Raw genomic sequence first — 19,006 nt, 5'->3', positions numbered from 1 at the left:
TTCCCATGATGGGGCTATTTCTCTCAGCATCTTTGGTTATGGACTAGGCCAGGCATTTTAAGTCTATTCGTACACTTTTAGCTCATCATGAAGTCACCTGGAGCGTTCTGGATTCAGCCCATGAAATTGCATGGGTCATGGCCAACACATCTGAGCACCATGTTCTCTCTTTCATGATCATCTGTTCCTGCTGCAGAGCTCACTCATGTGTCTGATTTGTTCTGTAGAAATAGTGTCCCATATTCCCAATTATGCTTAATCCACAGCTCCCACACCACCCTAGTGGGAGTAGGGTAGGGCTGGGTCTGCCCTGACTGTTCCCAGAGCACCCTCCTGGCTGATGCTGTCTCCCTTTGGGTCCAGTGTTTTTCTCCAAAGAGACACTAGATATATTAACCTAGCCAAAATCCAATGACTCATCTTTACTGGGAAAAGAAGGTAAGGACAGAAGATCTGGATTGTTTCTTGTCAGCTCCTGTTTTGAAAGTAGAGTTTAGCTCTTGTGGACAATCTCAGATTGTTGTTTTAAATGGAACGGCCATGACATTCGTAGGGGCCAGATGTTCAGTCAGTACCAATTGCTATTGCATGAGAAGAGAGATTAAAACACCCAGCTTTTCCAAAAGAATAAACACATATGGACCCAATCTAGCCAAAGTGAATGGGAATTTTAAAGAAAGTTGGAAAAAATCTCTTTGACTCTCTATACGAGTTACATATTATAGAAAGTTAGTTGGGAAAAAATCTCCCCTACACTCTCTATATAATTCATGTATTCTAGAGTCAGAAGGGACCTAGAAATGATGGCACTTGCTTTTTCATATATATATGAAGAAACTGAGCCCAGAGAAGTATAGCGTCTTGTCCCCAAGTCACACAGCCATTTAGTGAGGATTGGAGCCTTGAGGCCTGAGTTGGTGGAGTTTTTCTGCACTACACGGCATCTTTGATGCTGTGCACACACCACCTTCTGCCTGCTTTGTAAATACCAGCAGTGTTATCAGAAATTAGGTGTTTAAATCAAGGCCATGTGTCAACATCTGAAAGATTTACCTTCACATCTAGCACATGCAGCTCCACTCTCACCAGGCTCTCCTCCTCAGTAAACATTTCAATCCTGTTGACGTGGCTGAAGTCAGCTAAAAGAGCCACCAGATTGGTTTTGGTGTTTATGACATGGCTTATGCCATATCGGGGTCCAACCAGAAGAGTCACTTCTGAGCGCTTCTCTGCCTGCTGAGAAAGAGATGTTGACAAAATATTAAAAAATCCGACCTCTGAAGCACCATGCAAACTTGAGCCTGAGAGCCTATTTTTATAAGATAACATTTTCTTTAGAAGGTATTTCTGGGTCATATTGTACTAAATCATCCAATTAGAAGAGCCAGGTATATGACTGCATGGAGGTTCTAATAAATTATGAATAATGTAGAAAGTAAATGTTATCATAACACAATATACTCATAATCATAAGAGGCTTTTGTTGGTGGTGGTTTTTTCCCCCTTTTTTAGTGTGAAAGCAATTTCTGGCTCAATGATTTAAGAGAAAGCCATTGTTAGAGTCCTTTGATTCTCTTGGTTCTTCGCATTTCTTTTTCTAGGGCATTCTGCTGTGGCATTATCTAGTTTAATATTTCTTCTGATATTTTCAGCCTGTAGTGAAGCCGATTAGAAATGAAGGCTGGAAAAGATTCACAGCTGATTTGCTTTAGTCATCAGAGGCAGCTCATTCAAGACAGCCTTTATAGTGACATTTTGCAGGCCTCTTGGCTTCCCAGAAAAAGCAAGAAAAAGAAATTACCACTAACGTAGCCTTGAACACCCGGCCCCCATACAGTCGCAGGTCACTGAGGAACTTGAGATAATGGACCTTGGCTTGCAGCGCAGAGAGCTGAAGGGAGAAAAGAAACCTCAGGTGTTAATTCCATTGGGTGCGACTCCACTTCAGCTGCAGACCAGCTGAAACCCAGGGCAAAGGAGGCTGACTTTACCGCTGAAGAGGGGGGTGTGACAGAGATTCTGCATTAGGAATGAAGGTAAATTGCTACGGATCTGGATTCCTGATGAAGGACTGCAACATGACATCAAGACTCAAATCTTATTTGGGGGGATACATATGGGGGAATTCTGGGTATGGGCACGCTGGGCCAGGGCACTCACCAAATGAGAACAAGACGACAAAATGCTCCATTGAAACATCTGATCTTTGGGAGATTTCAAGAGGCAAGTGGTACTTTCCAATTGCAATTAGGGACAAAACCAGTCTGTATACAAATCCTCCCCTAGCACAGGTGACTCACCTGTATATAGGGTTTGTGGGAGCTGTTTTGAATACGCACCTGCAATCTATGCAAAGCCTTTTAAACAGGCTCTTACACGTCCCCTGTCAAGTTTCTTCCAGTCTTTGCAAGTTTTCAGGGAACCTGAACTTTCTGAGCTCCCATCGTTGTGGAAATGTTTGAACTTGCTATATAAATCCCTGTTTTATTAATTCAACTCTGAGAATCTGTTGAGTTTCATGAATGATTTACAAATGAAATTTTAACCAGATAAAATTTATAGACTTAAAAATGTAGGTTCCTACATCATTAAAAAACGGTTTTTAATTTTTAAAATGTCTGTGAATATTCCAGGAATGTTTCTTAAGGGTGGAATTTTTCACAACATGTAGACCACCATTAAATAGCAGTGTCTGGGCTGGCCGGTTAGCTCAGTTGGTTAGAGCACAGCCTCATAACCACAGGGTCACAGGTTGGGATCCCTGTACTGGCCAACCACCAAAAAAAAGAAAAACCAACCGAAAGCATTTTGCAAATTGTCTTGAAAGCAAACCACTCACTCTTGGCTAGAAAACCGACCTTTATAGAGGACAGTGATAGACAGGTCAATCAATCGATCATTCGATCTTATAGCAATTACCCAAATTATTACAAGACTAGTGGGCCAGGCTTGGGGAAAATAAAACAAAACAAAACAAAAAACATCAAGTCAATCAACAGAAATTAGCTTCAGACAGATCAGAACTCAAAGTTAAAAAATCTTGCCCCAAGACATCCTGCTATATTTCTGTAAGCTAAATGCTCACTGTGACCGGAGGCATTCTCCCCATGAAACTGGGAAGTGGGCAAAGGTGGCTGATAGTGTGTTGAACCTAATTACATGTTTAAAAGAAAAGTTGTGAGGTGAGGAGGGAATAGAGATAAGAGTGCTTTAGCCAGTACAAATGACTTACAGTCAGACATTATGATGGAAGAATTATCCACGTAAGCACCGATTTGTATTAGAGCCACACAAGTTTTTATTGCCAGTATCAACTGGAAAGTGTTCTTGGGTTGCTAGACTGCTTCCAATTTTATAGGTCCAGTATTTTAAGGCTCCTTCTCTTTCTGATTCCTGGAATCATTTGCTTTTTATTACCTATAAACCATACCTCTTTTTTTCTGATCAGAAGGACATTTTAAAATATCCTTTGTGTTTCCCCTACTTAATGAAGACAAAGACAAACAAAACTTTTAGCAGTAATGATGGTGAGTGACAGAAATAATTTTATCTTCCCTCCAAAAGTAGGATTTCATCCAATGGTTGTCAATGGGGGTGATTTCGTTTCTCAAGGCACATTTGTCAGTGTCTGGAGACATTTTTGTTTGTCACCATTAGGGGAGAGGGGCTACTGGCATCTCATAGGTAGAGACTAGACATGCCACTAAACATCCCACAATGCATAGGATGCCCCCCACCCCCCAACAAAGAAGGATCTTTTCCCAAATGTCAATAGTGCCATGGTAGAGAAATGCTGGTTTAATTAATGTGGCATCTGGTCTGCAGGGCCACTTGCTGGCTGCTGTGCATTTAAGCTGGTCTGAGTGGTAAGCAAGAGCATGAGGCAAAGGTGGAATTAGCTCGCAATTCTATCCTTTGTCCACGAGGTCTCAGAGGCTGTGCAAGGCTCTTCCACACGGGCGCATGAACACATACACACACCCTACCATAAGGAGTCTATAGCTTGTTAGAAACAAATAGCTTTCCAAAAGAATACTTATTTTTCATTAGCCTTAGAAATATGTTAACAGTTAAAGAAAGTTACACAACATTTCTGCTTCTGAAAATATGATGCTCAGTATTTTATTCATGACTAATTTTAAACATTTTAAAAAACGCATGCAAGCCTCTCTTTAAAATCTATTTTCTATTAAGATGCAAATGTGATACCTTTTTACCCGGTGGTACCAAGTTTTGATTTGCTTTGACAAGGTGTGAAAGTGCTTTCTTTATGTTCTTCTCTTTCATGCTTTGCAGCACGGCAGAGGGAAGAAAAGTCTCTAATCCCCATTCTTTTCTGCAATAAAGAGCATATCTTTAATTTCACATTCTTGTGATGATTAGTTATCTAAGACGAAATGGCACCTTGATGTTTGTTGCAACAAACGAATTTTTGGTAAGGCAGGGAATGGAGACAAGTTCTCAATTAGGGAAGCAACTTTTAATTTACACTCAGGAAACGTACTATTTGATCATTAATACGTAAGTTTGCACTGAAATAGAAACATTCCTCACCAGAGAGAATGCTGATGAGCTACTTGGGACCAATGGAAATTGAAGAGGCATTTTGTCCCCCCATTTCTGAGTCTCCTCAAATTCACTCACGTGTCTTGAGTTTGTATTTCCAACATCAATTTCTCTCATCCTTTTGTTTACTGCCAGTCTCCTATGTCCCTGTCTGCCCATACTCTTTCTCTCATCTCTTAGAAGGATGGCTGCAACTCTCCATGTCCCCAAACCCTGTCCCTCTGCCTCATCAACAGCTATTTCTCTAGGAATACACAGTTCTCTTTTGTCCTGGCCGGTTCATGTCTGTCTAACTTCTTCCAGCAACGTTTCTTGCTGGTGTGAAGTCAGGGTGGGGGGCTCAAGTATGTCTGGTATTGGCAGGGAGATGCAAACATCACTCATGGGTGTGGATCTATAAGAAAAAAACCCTAACAAGTGGGACTGGGTTAATATATTTTTACCAAGAGCCCATTTCCCCAGCAATGACTACAACCCTCCTCTAAAAAGCTTCCATATTTTGAATTCTAGGAAATCTATCTGGATGTGCCCAACTAGTGTCCTCTAAATTATGTGAAGACCTCCAAGAAGATTCTGGTCACTTATCCTCCTCCAAGTCCTCTCCAAAGAAGGGTAGGAAGACAACCTTTTCCTACTTGACCATTCATGCTCTTCCATAGTTGAGACGGTATTTTTTGTGATCACTATGTTTTCTTCCTCCTCCTCAACTCTTATCATGTTTACCCAGCATTTGGTTCTCCTTACAGGCCACCTGGTAATTCTACCTGTATCATTGTTCTATTTTATTTGTTTACTTTTATTTTTATTTGTAAACACACAGTGTAGCTGATTTTGTGTCCCTTGTGTATCATTATTTTAAATAATTACTTTTCATATCTTTATGTCTTGCCTTTACAATCAGACCACAAGTTCTTCAGCCGGGGTTATAATTTACACGTATTAATATTTTCTACTTTCTTAACGTAAATGCTATATAAAATGCTCAATGAATATTTGTTGGGAGAAAGAATTCATTAATGAGAACATTACTGTAGACTCTACAAGATTCTTAGTCAAGCTAGTTATCTCTGAGAGGCTTTGACTACACAATTTGGTAAAGTGTGGGTACAGAGAGTAGGAACAGAAGTGCATTTTAATTGTCTCACATTGTCTCAGGTTGTGCAGGCCACCTTTTCGAATGTCCCTAAGGCATCAGAAAGGGGAGTGGACAAGAGTGGGAAGGTGTGCATCTAAGCGGGAGACCTCTTTGGGAGCTGAGTCTCTCTCAGGCTACAGTCACTGTACGTGTGTGGCAAGAGAAAAAGTTAACCCATCTGGGAGAAGGAGTAGACCGAGACTTGAAGGCCTGAGGTTCTTAAACTGCACCCAAGGATTTGTGCCTAGGCATCAGCAAGTGAGCTGAGAAGTGCCAGAACAGTGGCATTGAAGTCAACAAGTTGGAGCTTGAATCCTTCCCCACACAGGCTCAGGAACCTATTGAGAAATCCACTTTGCCCCCTGGTGGATCAAGCTGGAATTGTGGCATTTAGGAAGGCTTTATAGGCAGCCCATGAGAAGCTTCTTTGGAAGGTGGGATTTTAATTAGTGCATACATCTCTTGGACTTGGGGATGGGGAGGAATCCAAGGATTTTAGCACTACATAGAGAGTGGCTTCAGCCCTGCGATGAACTCTGAAACAGGAGTTCTTTTTCTTGGCATTAAGAGCCGCATTAAGAGCCACAAGGTTGAATCCATGGCTGCTTTAGGCTACTGACTTGCATAGAGACTGGGAGACAGAGGGTTCACCTTTAAAGGATGAACCTTAAGTAGTCTCATCAACTGAAAGCAATACAAACTACTTTATCTAAGAAGAGGGGATCTTCCCTGGCCAAAGAAGTATATGGATGTGGTCAAATGGCAAATTCAACAAGAGAGGGCGTTCACGTTTTCCCAGCCATCTGTGATTCACAAAGCAAAGTTTGATTGTGTGGAATCCTCTCCGGCTACTTCACACCGTCCTTCCTGATATGACTAAGCACATTACCTTTTACATTGCACTTTGATCATCTCAAAGTGATCTCAGGCTATGCAGAACTCTTTGCAAACACAGATGCCTCAACCTACATTGCACTTTGATCATCTCAAAGTGATCTCAGGCTATGCAGAACTCTTTGCAAACACAGATGCCTCAACCCATCACGCAAACTACAGCACAATGGGGAGTCCCTCTTGGGCCAGTTTCTTCATCGTTCTGTGCCTCAGTTTGCTCATCTGTAAAATGAAGCTAAAATCCTACTGATTTCATAGCGATGTTGTGAGAATTATACAAGTTAATGTGTGGGAAGTACTGAGACCAAAGCTTGGCTGGGAACCAAGTCCCTTTAGGAATTTTAAAATGTACGCTTCATTTTACGTCTGACCCTCATTTTGACTACAGTTCTCTAACGGTGGATTACGTAAGAAATGGATCTCTTCCACCAGAAGTGAACATGATGTTCATACATTTTGCCTCTGGTTAACGAATGCTCTGCCACAAACGAGATCAATTTTGGAAATAGACACACAGATCAAAAATACACTCGGGCGTTAAGGAGGCAGCACCCCTGTCTCCGAAATGGCGCTGAGAGTCAACACTTACTCGATGTATTTGAGGGAGATTTTCTGCGTTTGCTTGGTGGTGACGGTTGCGATGTACATTTGCAACGCGGCCAGCCGCAGGGCTATGTCGTATTTCAGCTCCGGTCCAAATCGCTCCTGAACGACATCGTTACAGCTCTGCGGAGAGACCAGCAGGGGGCGCAGCTTGTCAAAGAATGGGCCGCTTCGCGTGGCCTTAGAGGAACAGGTGACACTCATTTCCCGGTGTTCAACCTTCACTTCAAAGGCAAGGAGGCTAAATGTGGAAGCATTTCCACCGCGCTGCTTGGAACGGAGTCAGTGTTTAATCGCATGCACAGACAAGGAGACCAAAGGAAACATTTAACATAATCGACGAGCTGCTACTTAAATATTTAGCTTTTTGTAAAAATAATGAGGAATTTAGGTGTGAAATTTCTAAATAAACATAGGAAGCATTGATAGCGTAATGCAGTTTCTGGAATTAGGCTGCAGGGGTTGGAATCGTAGGTTGGAAACTTGTTCCTCCACTTCATAGGGGGTTGGACCTTAAACAAGCTTCTTAATCGTCTGCCTCTTCTGTAAATCAGAGATAATACTGCTCCCTACTCACAGGGTGTGGTGAGGATTACAAGCACTAACAATGTAAAGCCCTTAGAGCTCTACCTGGTAAGTGGTAAGCACTCTTACAGGTTAATTACCATCATCTAACATCATTCTCCACCTCCTCATCTTCCAATCCAGAGCAGCTTCACCTAGGCGGAGTTAGCAAGGTGGCTGAGAGCAGCGGCTCTGGACTGCCGCCCACCTGCTTTGGAGTCCTGCCTTTGCCAGTAGCTGCCTGTGTGCATAACCTTACCCATGCACCTCAACTCTTGCAGCCTCAGTTTACTCATCTGTGCAATGGGGACTCACACTACGTAGCTCACTGGAGGGTTTGAGGATTGGATGAGATGCACAAGCACTTTATGACAGCACATTGGCACACTTGGAAAAGGGCGGCTATTAAAATCCTTGATTCATTTTAATGGCAGCTGCCCTGCTGCTCCAAATGTGTGACTTTGTGGGAGTCTTTCCCTGTCTCTTGGCCTTAGTTTGTTCATTAAAATGGAGACACTTACCTCACAGGGTTCATTGTGAGGATCAAATTAAAGAGTGGCTGAGAGTGTGTTCTAGAGTGTGAAGTCCTGTATGGCCACAAGAGACTGGGTTCAGAGTAGCATTCTCACTGCTCGTTAGGAGCAGAGCAGGGAGCTAAATGTCGAAGAGAAGCACAGCATTGCTTAAGCATATTCTGCACATGTGCTTGCTTATTTGTGTTATGGGAAGCTGAGCTCTTGGGCTAGAAAATATAATATTTAGCCCCATTCTTCTTTCCTTGTTTTCTTTATTCTTTGCCTTGTCCCAAGGTTTCAAATGAAAAACTACATAAGGATTTACCTCCTTTCCAAGAGAGGCACATTGATGACCACTTCACATACTGATGGTACTAGAATGGGGACATGTAGCCCGTGTGGTTTCTGCACATGCCATCTACCCTCTGCGTACAGGCACATGCTGCACTGGAGCCGTGCAGTGCATGCTCTGTAGTGCATGCTGTGGGTGCGTGTCTTTCAGCCCATTGCTTCACTGCTAAGAGTCAAGTCACATTTTCTCCCCTCTCCTTCCCTAACACAGTCTTCCACCTTTGCTTCTCCTTAAAATCTTAAACCTATCTGGGTTGCATGGCAGCCCTTGCTGGAAGTGCGTCTGTTGTGAGGCAGGAGATAGGGCAGCCTGTGACAGCAATTCCACGTGGCCATATGGGCTTTAAGGGGTTGACAGCCTAGGGTCATTTTAGAGAGTTCCATGAGGGATGGGAGCGAGGAAGCCACTTGGCACAGTGCCAGGTGCAGGCACCTATAGGATCAGTTTTGTGATAAATCATTTTGGTAAATCACTTTCTTCTATGACTGCTATTGCGTGATGGATTTGAAATAGAGGATTCTAGCCCAGAATTTAGAGACAAAAGCCCCAGGTTTGATTCTAGGCTCTGTCAACTACTAATCAAATGATCTTGGAGGTGGCATTTCATATCTCAAGTCTCAGTTTTCTTATCTGAAAAATGGGCCCTCAGCAACATCTAACTTGAGAGTTATCAACTAACTGGTAAGGCTGCCATGACATCTGGAAGGATGTTTCATAAAATGGAATGTGCTCTATAAATCTGAGCCACCACTGTTAACTTCTCCTAAGAGTTGTGGCTGAGGCCTTTTTTTTTTCCCATCCCTGTTTTACCCTGTATTTAACCAGACTTCTGGGTGAATTTTTTGACAAGGTGATTAGTCACTTAATTGCATTACATAATTAGTTCAGACTGATCCTGAAGAATTAGTGTGAAGTCTGAATTATATATATTTTTGGGGACTAATCATGCTTTTATTACTCTCAAGTATAGTTTCTTAAAATACAGTTACACAAGCAAATGGCAGTCATTGTTTTGCTGAATAGAGGTCCCAACAGTCTCCACTTTAGGCTTACAAAAAGTTCATTTACAATTAACATGTTAGATGTTCAAAAGGAAGCCAACACAGCTAAAGTGTTTGAAAATATTTTGGAGCTTCTGAGGTCTTATCCTGTTTACTAATTGGTATAACAATCTTTTTCTTAATAGTGGACAGGTAAACGTCAGCATAGCCTATTATAATTACAAATGAGAACAGTCTGGATTATTAGAGTTTACTGTTACTCCGTATGCCAAAATCTGTCCTTATGGACGATTAATGACTAGGAGATGAATAGATATTATCACTTTTAAAAACTCTGTTTTCTTCATCGTGGTTTTTCTAAGTCAGTGGCTATTGTCCTCGTTAGAAACCCAGTAAGTTAAATTGATTTTGTCTTTGTAAAGTGCTATTTATTGCTTTTGCTTATTCTTCTGTGCTACAGGCTAATTTTATGCATCTTTTTAGTATCTTAAAATCAACATGTACACACAGGCACCATTTGCAGATCTATTGACTGATATTAGACCGATATGTTATTTTAGACAGACCACACATTCTGTAATACACTGCACTTAAAGGGTCTGGGGCAAAGAAATTCTTGTTTCTTACTAGTAGCTATATGTTGGTCTCCATCACCCACCATACGTGGCTTTCCATCTCCCCACCACTGGCTACTCCTTGAAGAGGTGGCTAATGCGCCACCCACGCAACACCCAACGTGGGAAAGCAGAAGCATCATCGGTCTTTTTCTGCTCGTCCCTGGGCAGGATTTCCAGTAGGTTTTCCTGTTCTGAGGACAGTATTACAGGTATAAAGGATGTGTCTTTTGAATAAGAAAGATGTCTGTAAACTGCATTAGATTTGAGCAAGTACACCTTAAAGAGAACTGTGTTGAGCAGTACCTTGTCTACTCAAGCGGTCTCTCCTCCCCAGGGCAAACCCAATATCATTGTTCTTATATAAATGCAATGGACTTGTGATGTTTAAACACAAGCAGAATAAAATTGTCTCAAAGATCCATCCTGTTAACCGGGTGGGTATACTCGTATAATTATAGAGAACAACCACAAACGCATCTCGCTGGCTACAGCCCTGTACTGACCAGCACCTGTGACTGTTTATATGCAGCTACCAAAGGGGTTAATGCAGCACATTGGTCTGAGCTGCATGGCAAAGCCCTGGGCTGATTCTCAGCAGGATATGGGGACGACACAGTAACAGATCAGCTGACAATCAGGCTCTTTGCTTCAGGCAGTCACCTTTGGGTTCCCTGGCCTGTTGGGGAGCAGGGGATATTGTTGACAAGTGAGGGGTCCAGGTGACTAAATTTTAATGCTTAAAGAATCCAAAACATGCCAGTTTCACTGTTTGGGGTGGAATACGTTGTAAAGCACACGATACGTCTCTTTCCTTGATGCACAGGGTGTACTGAATAGGATTTGACTCTTCTTCATAACTCAGGGTTATCTCCATGCACATCAGTCTTCCTACTGGGCTGTAAATACCATCGTCTCTTCCAAAGACCACTGAGGTGGGAAAGGTTTAACTGGCCTTATCCTGAGTGCCACCATCTGCTAGAAGGTTCTAGTATGCTCTGCTTCTTTCTTCTCTGACTTAATTTCTGATCTCCAGGGCTTATTGTCCTCTAATTTATGTCACCATTCCTAACTTCTGACATCTATCTCATCTACATCTGTCTGTCATCTTTTACCTATTTGTTCTACTACCCAACTTTTGAAGATTACAAAGGCTTTGAAACATGTAAGAAAATACTGACAATAGTAAAACAAATACCAGTGTATCAACTACCGAGAAAGGCTACATTTAGGTTTACAATCTCTTTGAGTAGCTCTACTGCTAGATGCCTAAGCATTAGGTAAGTGTGTTCTTACTGTTTAATGTGATGATATTGGAAATTTATCTGAAAGTAATAGGAAGCAGTTATAGAAAAATTTAGAAATATCTCCTAATTCTAAAATTAGTTAAGTTCCCTTTGGGACAAACACACTTATTCTTGGAAGCTTTGTTTTTGGAGAATTATATCTCAGAATTAGATATCACATATAGACAGTCTAGTTTTATCACCTTGAAATTAATAATTCCAGTATCACAATATTTCAGAACAACTTAAGCACCAAATAAATGAATGAACAAGCACATAAAGCAGAAGGAAAAACTTTCTCTTATAGTATCATGCCAATTAACAAATTAAAAAGAAATAAAGGAATTAGAAAATCATCATTTTCAACCATCATAATAATAATGTTAGGTAAAAATCATCAATTAATACAAAAATGAGTGGGTGAAAGTTTGATGAAGTACGGGTTAATAAAAGAGTTGCAAAGTGACTTTCCACATATTATTTATTAATTACAAAAGGAAAAGTAGTAACTTTGGGATGGATAAATTTGGAGGACGCCACCATAACCAAGAGACAAAGTCAACCTTGCCACTGAGGGGGTAAACAGACATCAGGTTCCTCCTGATGTGACAGACTGAAGAGGCCACAAAGTCTCTCATGTTGCTCTTTCCAAAATGTATGACCTTAATCTAATCACGAGAAAACATCAAAGAAACCTAAATTGAGAGATTTCTTCCAAAAAACCACAAAAAACGATCAGTACTCCTTAAAACCATTAAGGACATGAAAGTCAAAGAAAGGTTGAGGAATGTTCCAGACTTAAGGAGATTAAAGAAACATGACAACAACATACAAAATGGGATCTTGCAGTGGAGTCTGTTCTAGAAGAAAATTGAAATAGGACATTTTGGGGACAATAGGCATAATTTGGACATGAATTGCAGGTGAGATCATTGAAATGTATCAATGTTAAATTTCCTGGTTTTGTTAATTGTACAATGATTATATAAGAAAATGTCCCTGTTATTAGAAAGCACACACTGAAGTATTTAGGAGTGATCAATCATGATTTCGGTACCTGACTTTCATATGGTTTAGAAAAAATTATATATATATATATATATATATATATATGTATGTATACACACACGCACACACACACACATATATATAGTGTGTGTGTGTGCGTGTGTATTTGTGTGGTGAGAAATAGATAAATAGAACACGTGCACACGCTAAAGATAAAGTAAATGTGGTAAAATGTTAACACTTGGTGAATCTGGGTGAAGGGTACAGACAACTACACTTGCAACTTTTTTTAGAAGTATGAAATTATTTTAAAATCAAATGTAAAAAGAAAAAGAGCACCACAGAATCATTTTACAATTCATTGACCTTGGGTGGGGAACAAAGAGAAAGAAGATCCCATAAGAAGGAATTCAGGAAAAAATCCAAAGTTAATTTATCCCACAACATTTATATAAAACATGCCAACATTTTTACATACCTGAACATAGAGATACTCGAAAGCAACTGGATCTCTCCTTAATAGGTCAATTGGATCCTTTGGGACAAAGCTAATTCTGAAAAGACACCTCATCTTATGGGAGCTGGGCCTCTGTGTCACCTAGAAGGGCAGACCAATCACACAAGAGTCCTTCAGTGCTGACTGAGAAATGGCTGAGGACAGAGAAGCCAAGTCAACTTTCTTTGGATACTCAGGAAAGAAGCAGTCGAAGTTCTTTTAGTATTTATCACAGATGCTCATTCCCTGAAAACGGCACATAACCTTGTGACACAGGTCGGGTTCCCCAGAAGCAGACCCTGAGATGAGGGTTTGTGTAAAAGGGACTTACTAAGAACTGCTCCCCTGAGAGGCCAGTATGGGAGTGGGGGAGCAGGTCAGGGAGGGGGAGGAAGACAAGCAAGGGTGCCATCTCAGCTAAGCCCAGCAGAAGGGAGTGACAGCTGATCCTGCAGGTCACTGTGGGGTGAGAGTTACACCACACACTGCTGAGACCTGAGCCAGAGGAGCACTGAGGAGTTATTGGTCCAGGGCTATCCTAAAGGGACATGGGCTGCAGCAGTCTGAGGGCAGTTTTCAGGAGAACTGTAGAACGCTGGCTGTTGTCAGGGATAGCACACTGAGTCTAGGGTGGGGACTACAAAAGGGGACCCAAAGGGATCGCACAGAAATTGTCCACTTTGGTTTATTACTGCATAACACTGCTGTGGGTTTTTCTAAATTAGACACCAGACTGACTGTAGCAATGAAAGCGTGATAGCAAAAAAGCACTTTGGGTGACATCTCATTGGAAGGTAGGAAGACAGAAGTTTTGGCCCGTGTACTATGTCTGGAGTTCACAAGTCTCCAAACTACCCCACATATCTGATAGCATGACATTGTTCAATTTGTTCAAAGGAGCTTGGAATATACCACAAGTTCTCTAGGGTTATATACTGTGGATCGTTTTGGTTTGTTTCCTTTTTTCCAGCACAGTATGTGTCAACTACTAGGTGTTAGTTTCTTAATTCCTTTTGCAACAAAAGGAAATCAATCAATAAATAGTAATAATAGTAGGTGCTTAATAAACAGACAAATGAATGAAAGGCATTGGACTCCAAGAAAAAAGACAAAGGTGTATTGATTTCCCTCAAAGGGGTCAACAAAATGAAACTAAAACCATGCAGCATGAACCAATACAGTTGTGTGTAACTACTTTTATGCAGGTGACAAACCTGGCAAAATAAAAATGTTTGTGATCTGCAATTTAAAATTTTAAAATAAAAATAGCTTTATTGAGTCCCATAACTTGTGTGTGTGTATTCACAGTTTACATTGCTAACTTTGTTGAACAGAAGAATTCCAATGGAAAAAGACATTCTACTTTTAAATATCTGGGCATGCTGATAAGTAGCAACTAGCTTTCTAGCTGTGGGCAGGATTGCAAAGCTTAATGGACTCATGAGACTTGAGAGCTATGGGCTGTTCATCATCGGCTGATGGTAAAACAAACCAGGAAGGTAGAGGAACCTAAGAGGCCTGTAGTGCTGGTCAGCCCTGCTGTTATGTTTCACAGTGACTTCATGGGCTATTTTGCCTGAAGGTCTGCTCTGATGTTTGAAAGTCAGGAAGCATCATATCTCCAACTCCTTTAATTACTGGTTAGAATATATCTTTCATGAATTTTCCGTAAGCCATCTTGAGTCTACTTTTACTGTACGTTATAATAGTTTTGTGAAATAAATTAATGTAATGCAAAAAGGTGCCTTAGAGTCATTAGACATGGCAGTCCATAAGAATAACAGTCTCTACAACAAACAAACAAAAACAGTGTCTTGGAAACTTTAAGTAGTATGTAAATAGACAGTAGTATTTTTTAGACAGAATTTTAGTATCAAGCTGCCAGAAATTCAGGTAGAGTTTCTTAAAAGTTCCTATGGGGTTTTTCATCAAGATTAAATGTTTTAAAATGATTTTTGTTATTGGACAAATCATAATTTCTTATACTTACTCCCTGTTTCAATCATGTCTATAAATATTTTATTAATTGAGTTTTTCATATACATTGATTTCAAAGGCATATATAGCTGGTTTGTTTCAGGATATTTTAAATCACTTTTCTTTTCTAGAGATAATACTTGAGTTTTAGCATTTTACTTACACTACTGATTCTTAAAATGAAAAAAAAAAAAAAAGCCTAAAGGTGAAGGAAGAATCATTGTTAGAAGTTTTTTGTTTCCTTCTAACATTTAAAAGAAATTTAAAAATTGGAACTCAATCTGGAATGAGACATTTTGGTTACCTAGCACCAGAAGACTTTGAAAGAATCTTTGTCCAATGAAAGCAACATGAAGGCGTCCCATAAATGCCAGGTCATAGATAGACATTCGGAGAGAAAGTATAACTGGAAGGATCAAAAGGTTGTGGGGGGTTTCGTTAGACTCATAGTAACTGACTGTCTGCCCATAGCCCCTTGGCACTTGCTGCTACAAGCTGAAGGCTAGTTACTGCAAACACCTGTGACCACCTGACAGCAAAAGGCAAACCGGAATAACCAGGGAGAAACTCACCTCGGAGCAGCCCTCCACCAATAACAGATGGCATGTTGATGGACAAATGCCCCAGCCCCCTCGCCCCTCAGGTGGGATACCTCTGAGGTGTATCCTACACTGTCTCCCAGCGTACCGGTAGGATGGAACACCACTTGCTCATAGTGGAAACTGGCTTGATAATACATTCTGTACTGGCTTTCCAACTTTTCCCATTTCCTGTCTCCAGTCCTGTGACAATATTTCCTGAGATCTCCACCCAAATAAACCACATACATTCAAATCCTGGTCTTAAGTTCTCCTTCTGTGGGGTGGGGACTCAGACCCAGACACTGATCTTTCATATGAGGGATTTTGTATATCAGGGGTGGTTTCCCCATAATGAAATAGAAAATAAGTCCTCTATTTCAAAGAGTGTTTTGGCACAGGTTAAAATAATAACTGATTTAAAATATCTATAGGTAGATTTAAACCTGATAGACATAATCGGTCAAGTTGAGGTAGAGGAATATAAATCAACACCATTGATTCATTACGTCGAGTTGGATTCAATCAAGAGAATCAGGGATGTCTTCGGGACCCGATGTGTGGGACACCGGCTTTTAATTATGCAACAACCAAAAAGCATTAGGGCGACACCACTTTCTGCCACTCCATCTACCTGGTGGTGTCTTGAGGTTTCTTCTCCTGGTGTCGCCTCATGCACTTCTCCCTAAATTTCTCTCATCAATGAACTCTCCTACATAAGATGAATTTGTTGAAATCTCTTATACATTCAACATAGACTCGGCTTGTGTGGAATCACGCGAAAAGTCAGGGTGCCACGCTGAATTCAGCAGCCAAGCAGCCTGCTTGTCTCCCCAGAGAACAGATGGGTGGCATCTTGGTACCAGGAACTGGGACACATTTGGTGGATCACATATTTATAGCAGGCAGGACTGGGGCAGAGATTTCAGGCTTTCAAAAATGCTCTTAAGTATGGACCCAGAATTTGAAACAACTAAATATGATTTCAGCTTAATTTAAATAATCGCCACAACCATTTCTTTTTAATGGATTCAAGAGACTGATGATTGAAACAGGAGAATAAGTCATTGCAGTAACATAAAATATAATTCTACACAGCTATATTCCCAGGGAGTAGCTGCTGGTCTTTGAATGACAAATCTGTTTGTGAGACCAACTGACAGTCTATGAAAGACTGACAAAAAGGGAAACATCACCATGAGGTGTAAAATCCATTATGAATGCCAGCGCTTCCTTTAGTGTGGATACCCAGGGATGCAGTTAATACATTTAAAGGATTAGAGGGAGGGAGGGGAGAGCTCTGGGATGGGCAACCTCTGCCCATGCCAGTGCATGATCACTTGAGGGTGTAATTTCACGGACCTGAGTTAGTGTCTCCTGTTCATGAAGCAAGAGCAGCTTTGTTCCAGCCCCTTCCATCCTCTGCTCCAGCATGAGGGAGAAGTGTTCAATGCCTTTGATGGAGAGCTTCTCTTGAAGGGTTAAGATGACATCCTGACAGAGGAAACATGGACATAATGAGATCAAAATGGAGGCTTCTCTCTTGGGGAGTCTACCATGACCAAAAAGTGTTACACATGGAGGCTTCAGATCTTGACATTTTAGTTGAGATGGTTGATTCTGAAATTTGATGCTCCAAACATCCAAGAAGATACAAAAATGAGGCCGCCTTTCTCTTGCCCTTTTCCTGGCCTCCCCAACCACCCAAAGTCTTTATGGAGTTCAGAACAGAGAATTAACAAGGTAAATAGCTGGAGGAGCTTGTCTATCATGTAAGGTCTTAAAACAGAAAGGTTATCAATGGATTATGTAATATAGTCAGTTCATTTATCCTTCTAAATGGGGTGGCAATTAAACCAGCTCTGAAATTGATCTACCCCAGGGGTTGGCAAAATATGGCCTGCATGCCAAATCTAGCCCACTGCCTGGTTTTGTAAATAAAATTTTATTGAGACACAGTCATGCCCATTTGTTTATCTGTTGTCTGTGGCTGCTTTTGCATGCTGCATCATCAGAATTGGGTAGTTGTGTCTGTGTGGACTGCGAAGACTGAGATATTTGCTATATGGCCCTTTACAGAAACAGCTTGCTGACCCCTGGCCTACCCTTCTGAAAGAGCGGTGTGGTAGTGGCAAGGAATGTGGGCTCTGGAAACAGTCTGGTTTCTAATCCCAGCTCTGGTGCTTATTAGCCACGCAGCTTTGAGTAAGTTATTTAATTTCTAATTATCTTAGTTTCCCTATCTGTAAACTGAGGGTAATAATAATGCTCGCCCTGGAAGGGATATAAGGATTAAATGAATTCGTACATAGAAAGCATTCATTACAACATGGTTTGGCACAGAGTTAGGGCACCATAACAATATACATGTATTAGCTTTTATTTTATTTCTCCGGAGAAGGTGGAAGAGCAAGCTTTGTCAGCAATGTTTCATAGGATTGAACATTTATAATCAAAAAGGTGTTCCATACACAAATACACACATTTACTGCAATGCAAAACTAACCTCCTCAACCTTTACTTTTTTCATGTATTTTCAAACTAGTAAATGATCCCTCTTCAAGATAGTTTGTACTCAAATGCTAAAAATCCTGTAGAGCAGTGGTTCTGAACCCAGAAAAATTTTGCCCCACATTTGGAAATTTCTGGAGATATCCTTGGTTGTCACAATTAGGTTAGGGATATAAGTGGCATCTAGTGAGTAGGGGCCAGGGATGCTGCTAAACATCCCACAATGCACAGGACAGCCCCACGACAAAGAATTATCTAGCCCAAAATGTCAGTAGTGTCAGCATACAGAAACTGCTATACAGAGTTTCCTTTAGTGACTCTTCTGATGTTTTGATCTTTCTCTGTGGCCCTTTTTAAATTTTTCAGGCCCCATTAACACAAAAATCCCCACATCCACCTACCTCCCCCAAAATCATTCAACAGAAATGCCTTGACTATGTTGGATTTCATAAAAAGATTCTCTGCTTTATAATTTTTTTGCAAGGCCCAGGAAAGAGAAAAACAAAACCAGCTTTTGTGTGGCAACAAGTACTTTATAAAACATTTTTCTGAACCATCAGGGAGGACACTAGAAAATCGATAGCAATAGTTTTTCCCTATTGTAACTGTAGCGAGAATTCTGGCAATTTTTATTAAACAGTGTCATACTCCTTTCATAAAAATACTATTTCTATTTTCCCCCTACCAGCCAATGTTTATTGTGATAATAAGGCTGTTAGGTACAAGGTAAGATAACTCAAATTTGATGTGAACTCTCTGCATGGCTCCCTGTCTTCTCATTGTCATCTGCAATCCTAAGGGAAATCAAACTTAGTCTAGTGTGGGTTCCTATAATAAAGAGGCCAGAGGAAATTAACAATAGGGCTTTCTCAAATTTAGATTTACTTCTGTTAAGAAATGCATTCG

At 40.8% G+C, this 19,006-nt stretch overlaps 1 protein-coding gene across 1 annotated transcript in view; it reads right to left on the bottom strand.

Moving 5' to 3' along the window:
• Positions 1-19,006, bottom strand: part of FRMPD4 (FERM and PDZ domain containing 4) — a 208,147-nt gene that overhangs the window by 11,838 nt on the left and 177,303 nt on the right. The window contains exons 7-12 of the mRNA XM_063084063.1: positions 16,952-17,083; positions 13,017-13,136; positions 7,185-7,321; positions 4,210-4,336; positions 1,802-1,891; positions 1,054-1,236 (exon numbers count right to left, since the gene is read on the bottom strand). Of these exons, the coding sequence (XP_062940133.1) occupies positions 1,054-1,236; positions 1,802-1,891; positions 4,210-4,336; positions 7,185-7,321; positions 13,017-13,136; positions 16,952-17,083 (789 nt within the window). The remainder of the gene's footprint in view (positions 1-1,053; positions 1,237-1,801; positions 1,892-4,209; positions 4,337-7,184; positions 7,322-13,016; positions 13,137-16,951; positions 17,084-19,006) is intronic.

This window comes from Cynocephalus volans, chromosome X (assembly GCF_027409185.1).
Source record: "Cynocephalus volans isolate mCynVol1 chromosome X, mCynVol1.pri, whole genome shotgun sequence".
In the NCBI taxonomy this organism is placed as follows: domain Eukaryota; kingdom Metazoa; phylum Chordata; class Mammalia; order Dermoptera; family Cynocephalidae; genus Cynocephalus; species Cynocephalus volans.
This window is presented reverse-complemented; position numbering and strand designations above follow the sequence as displayed.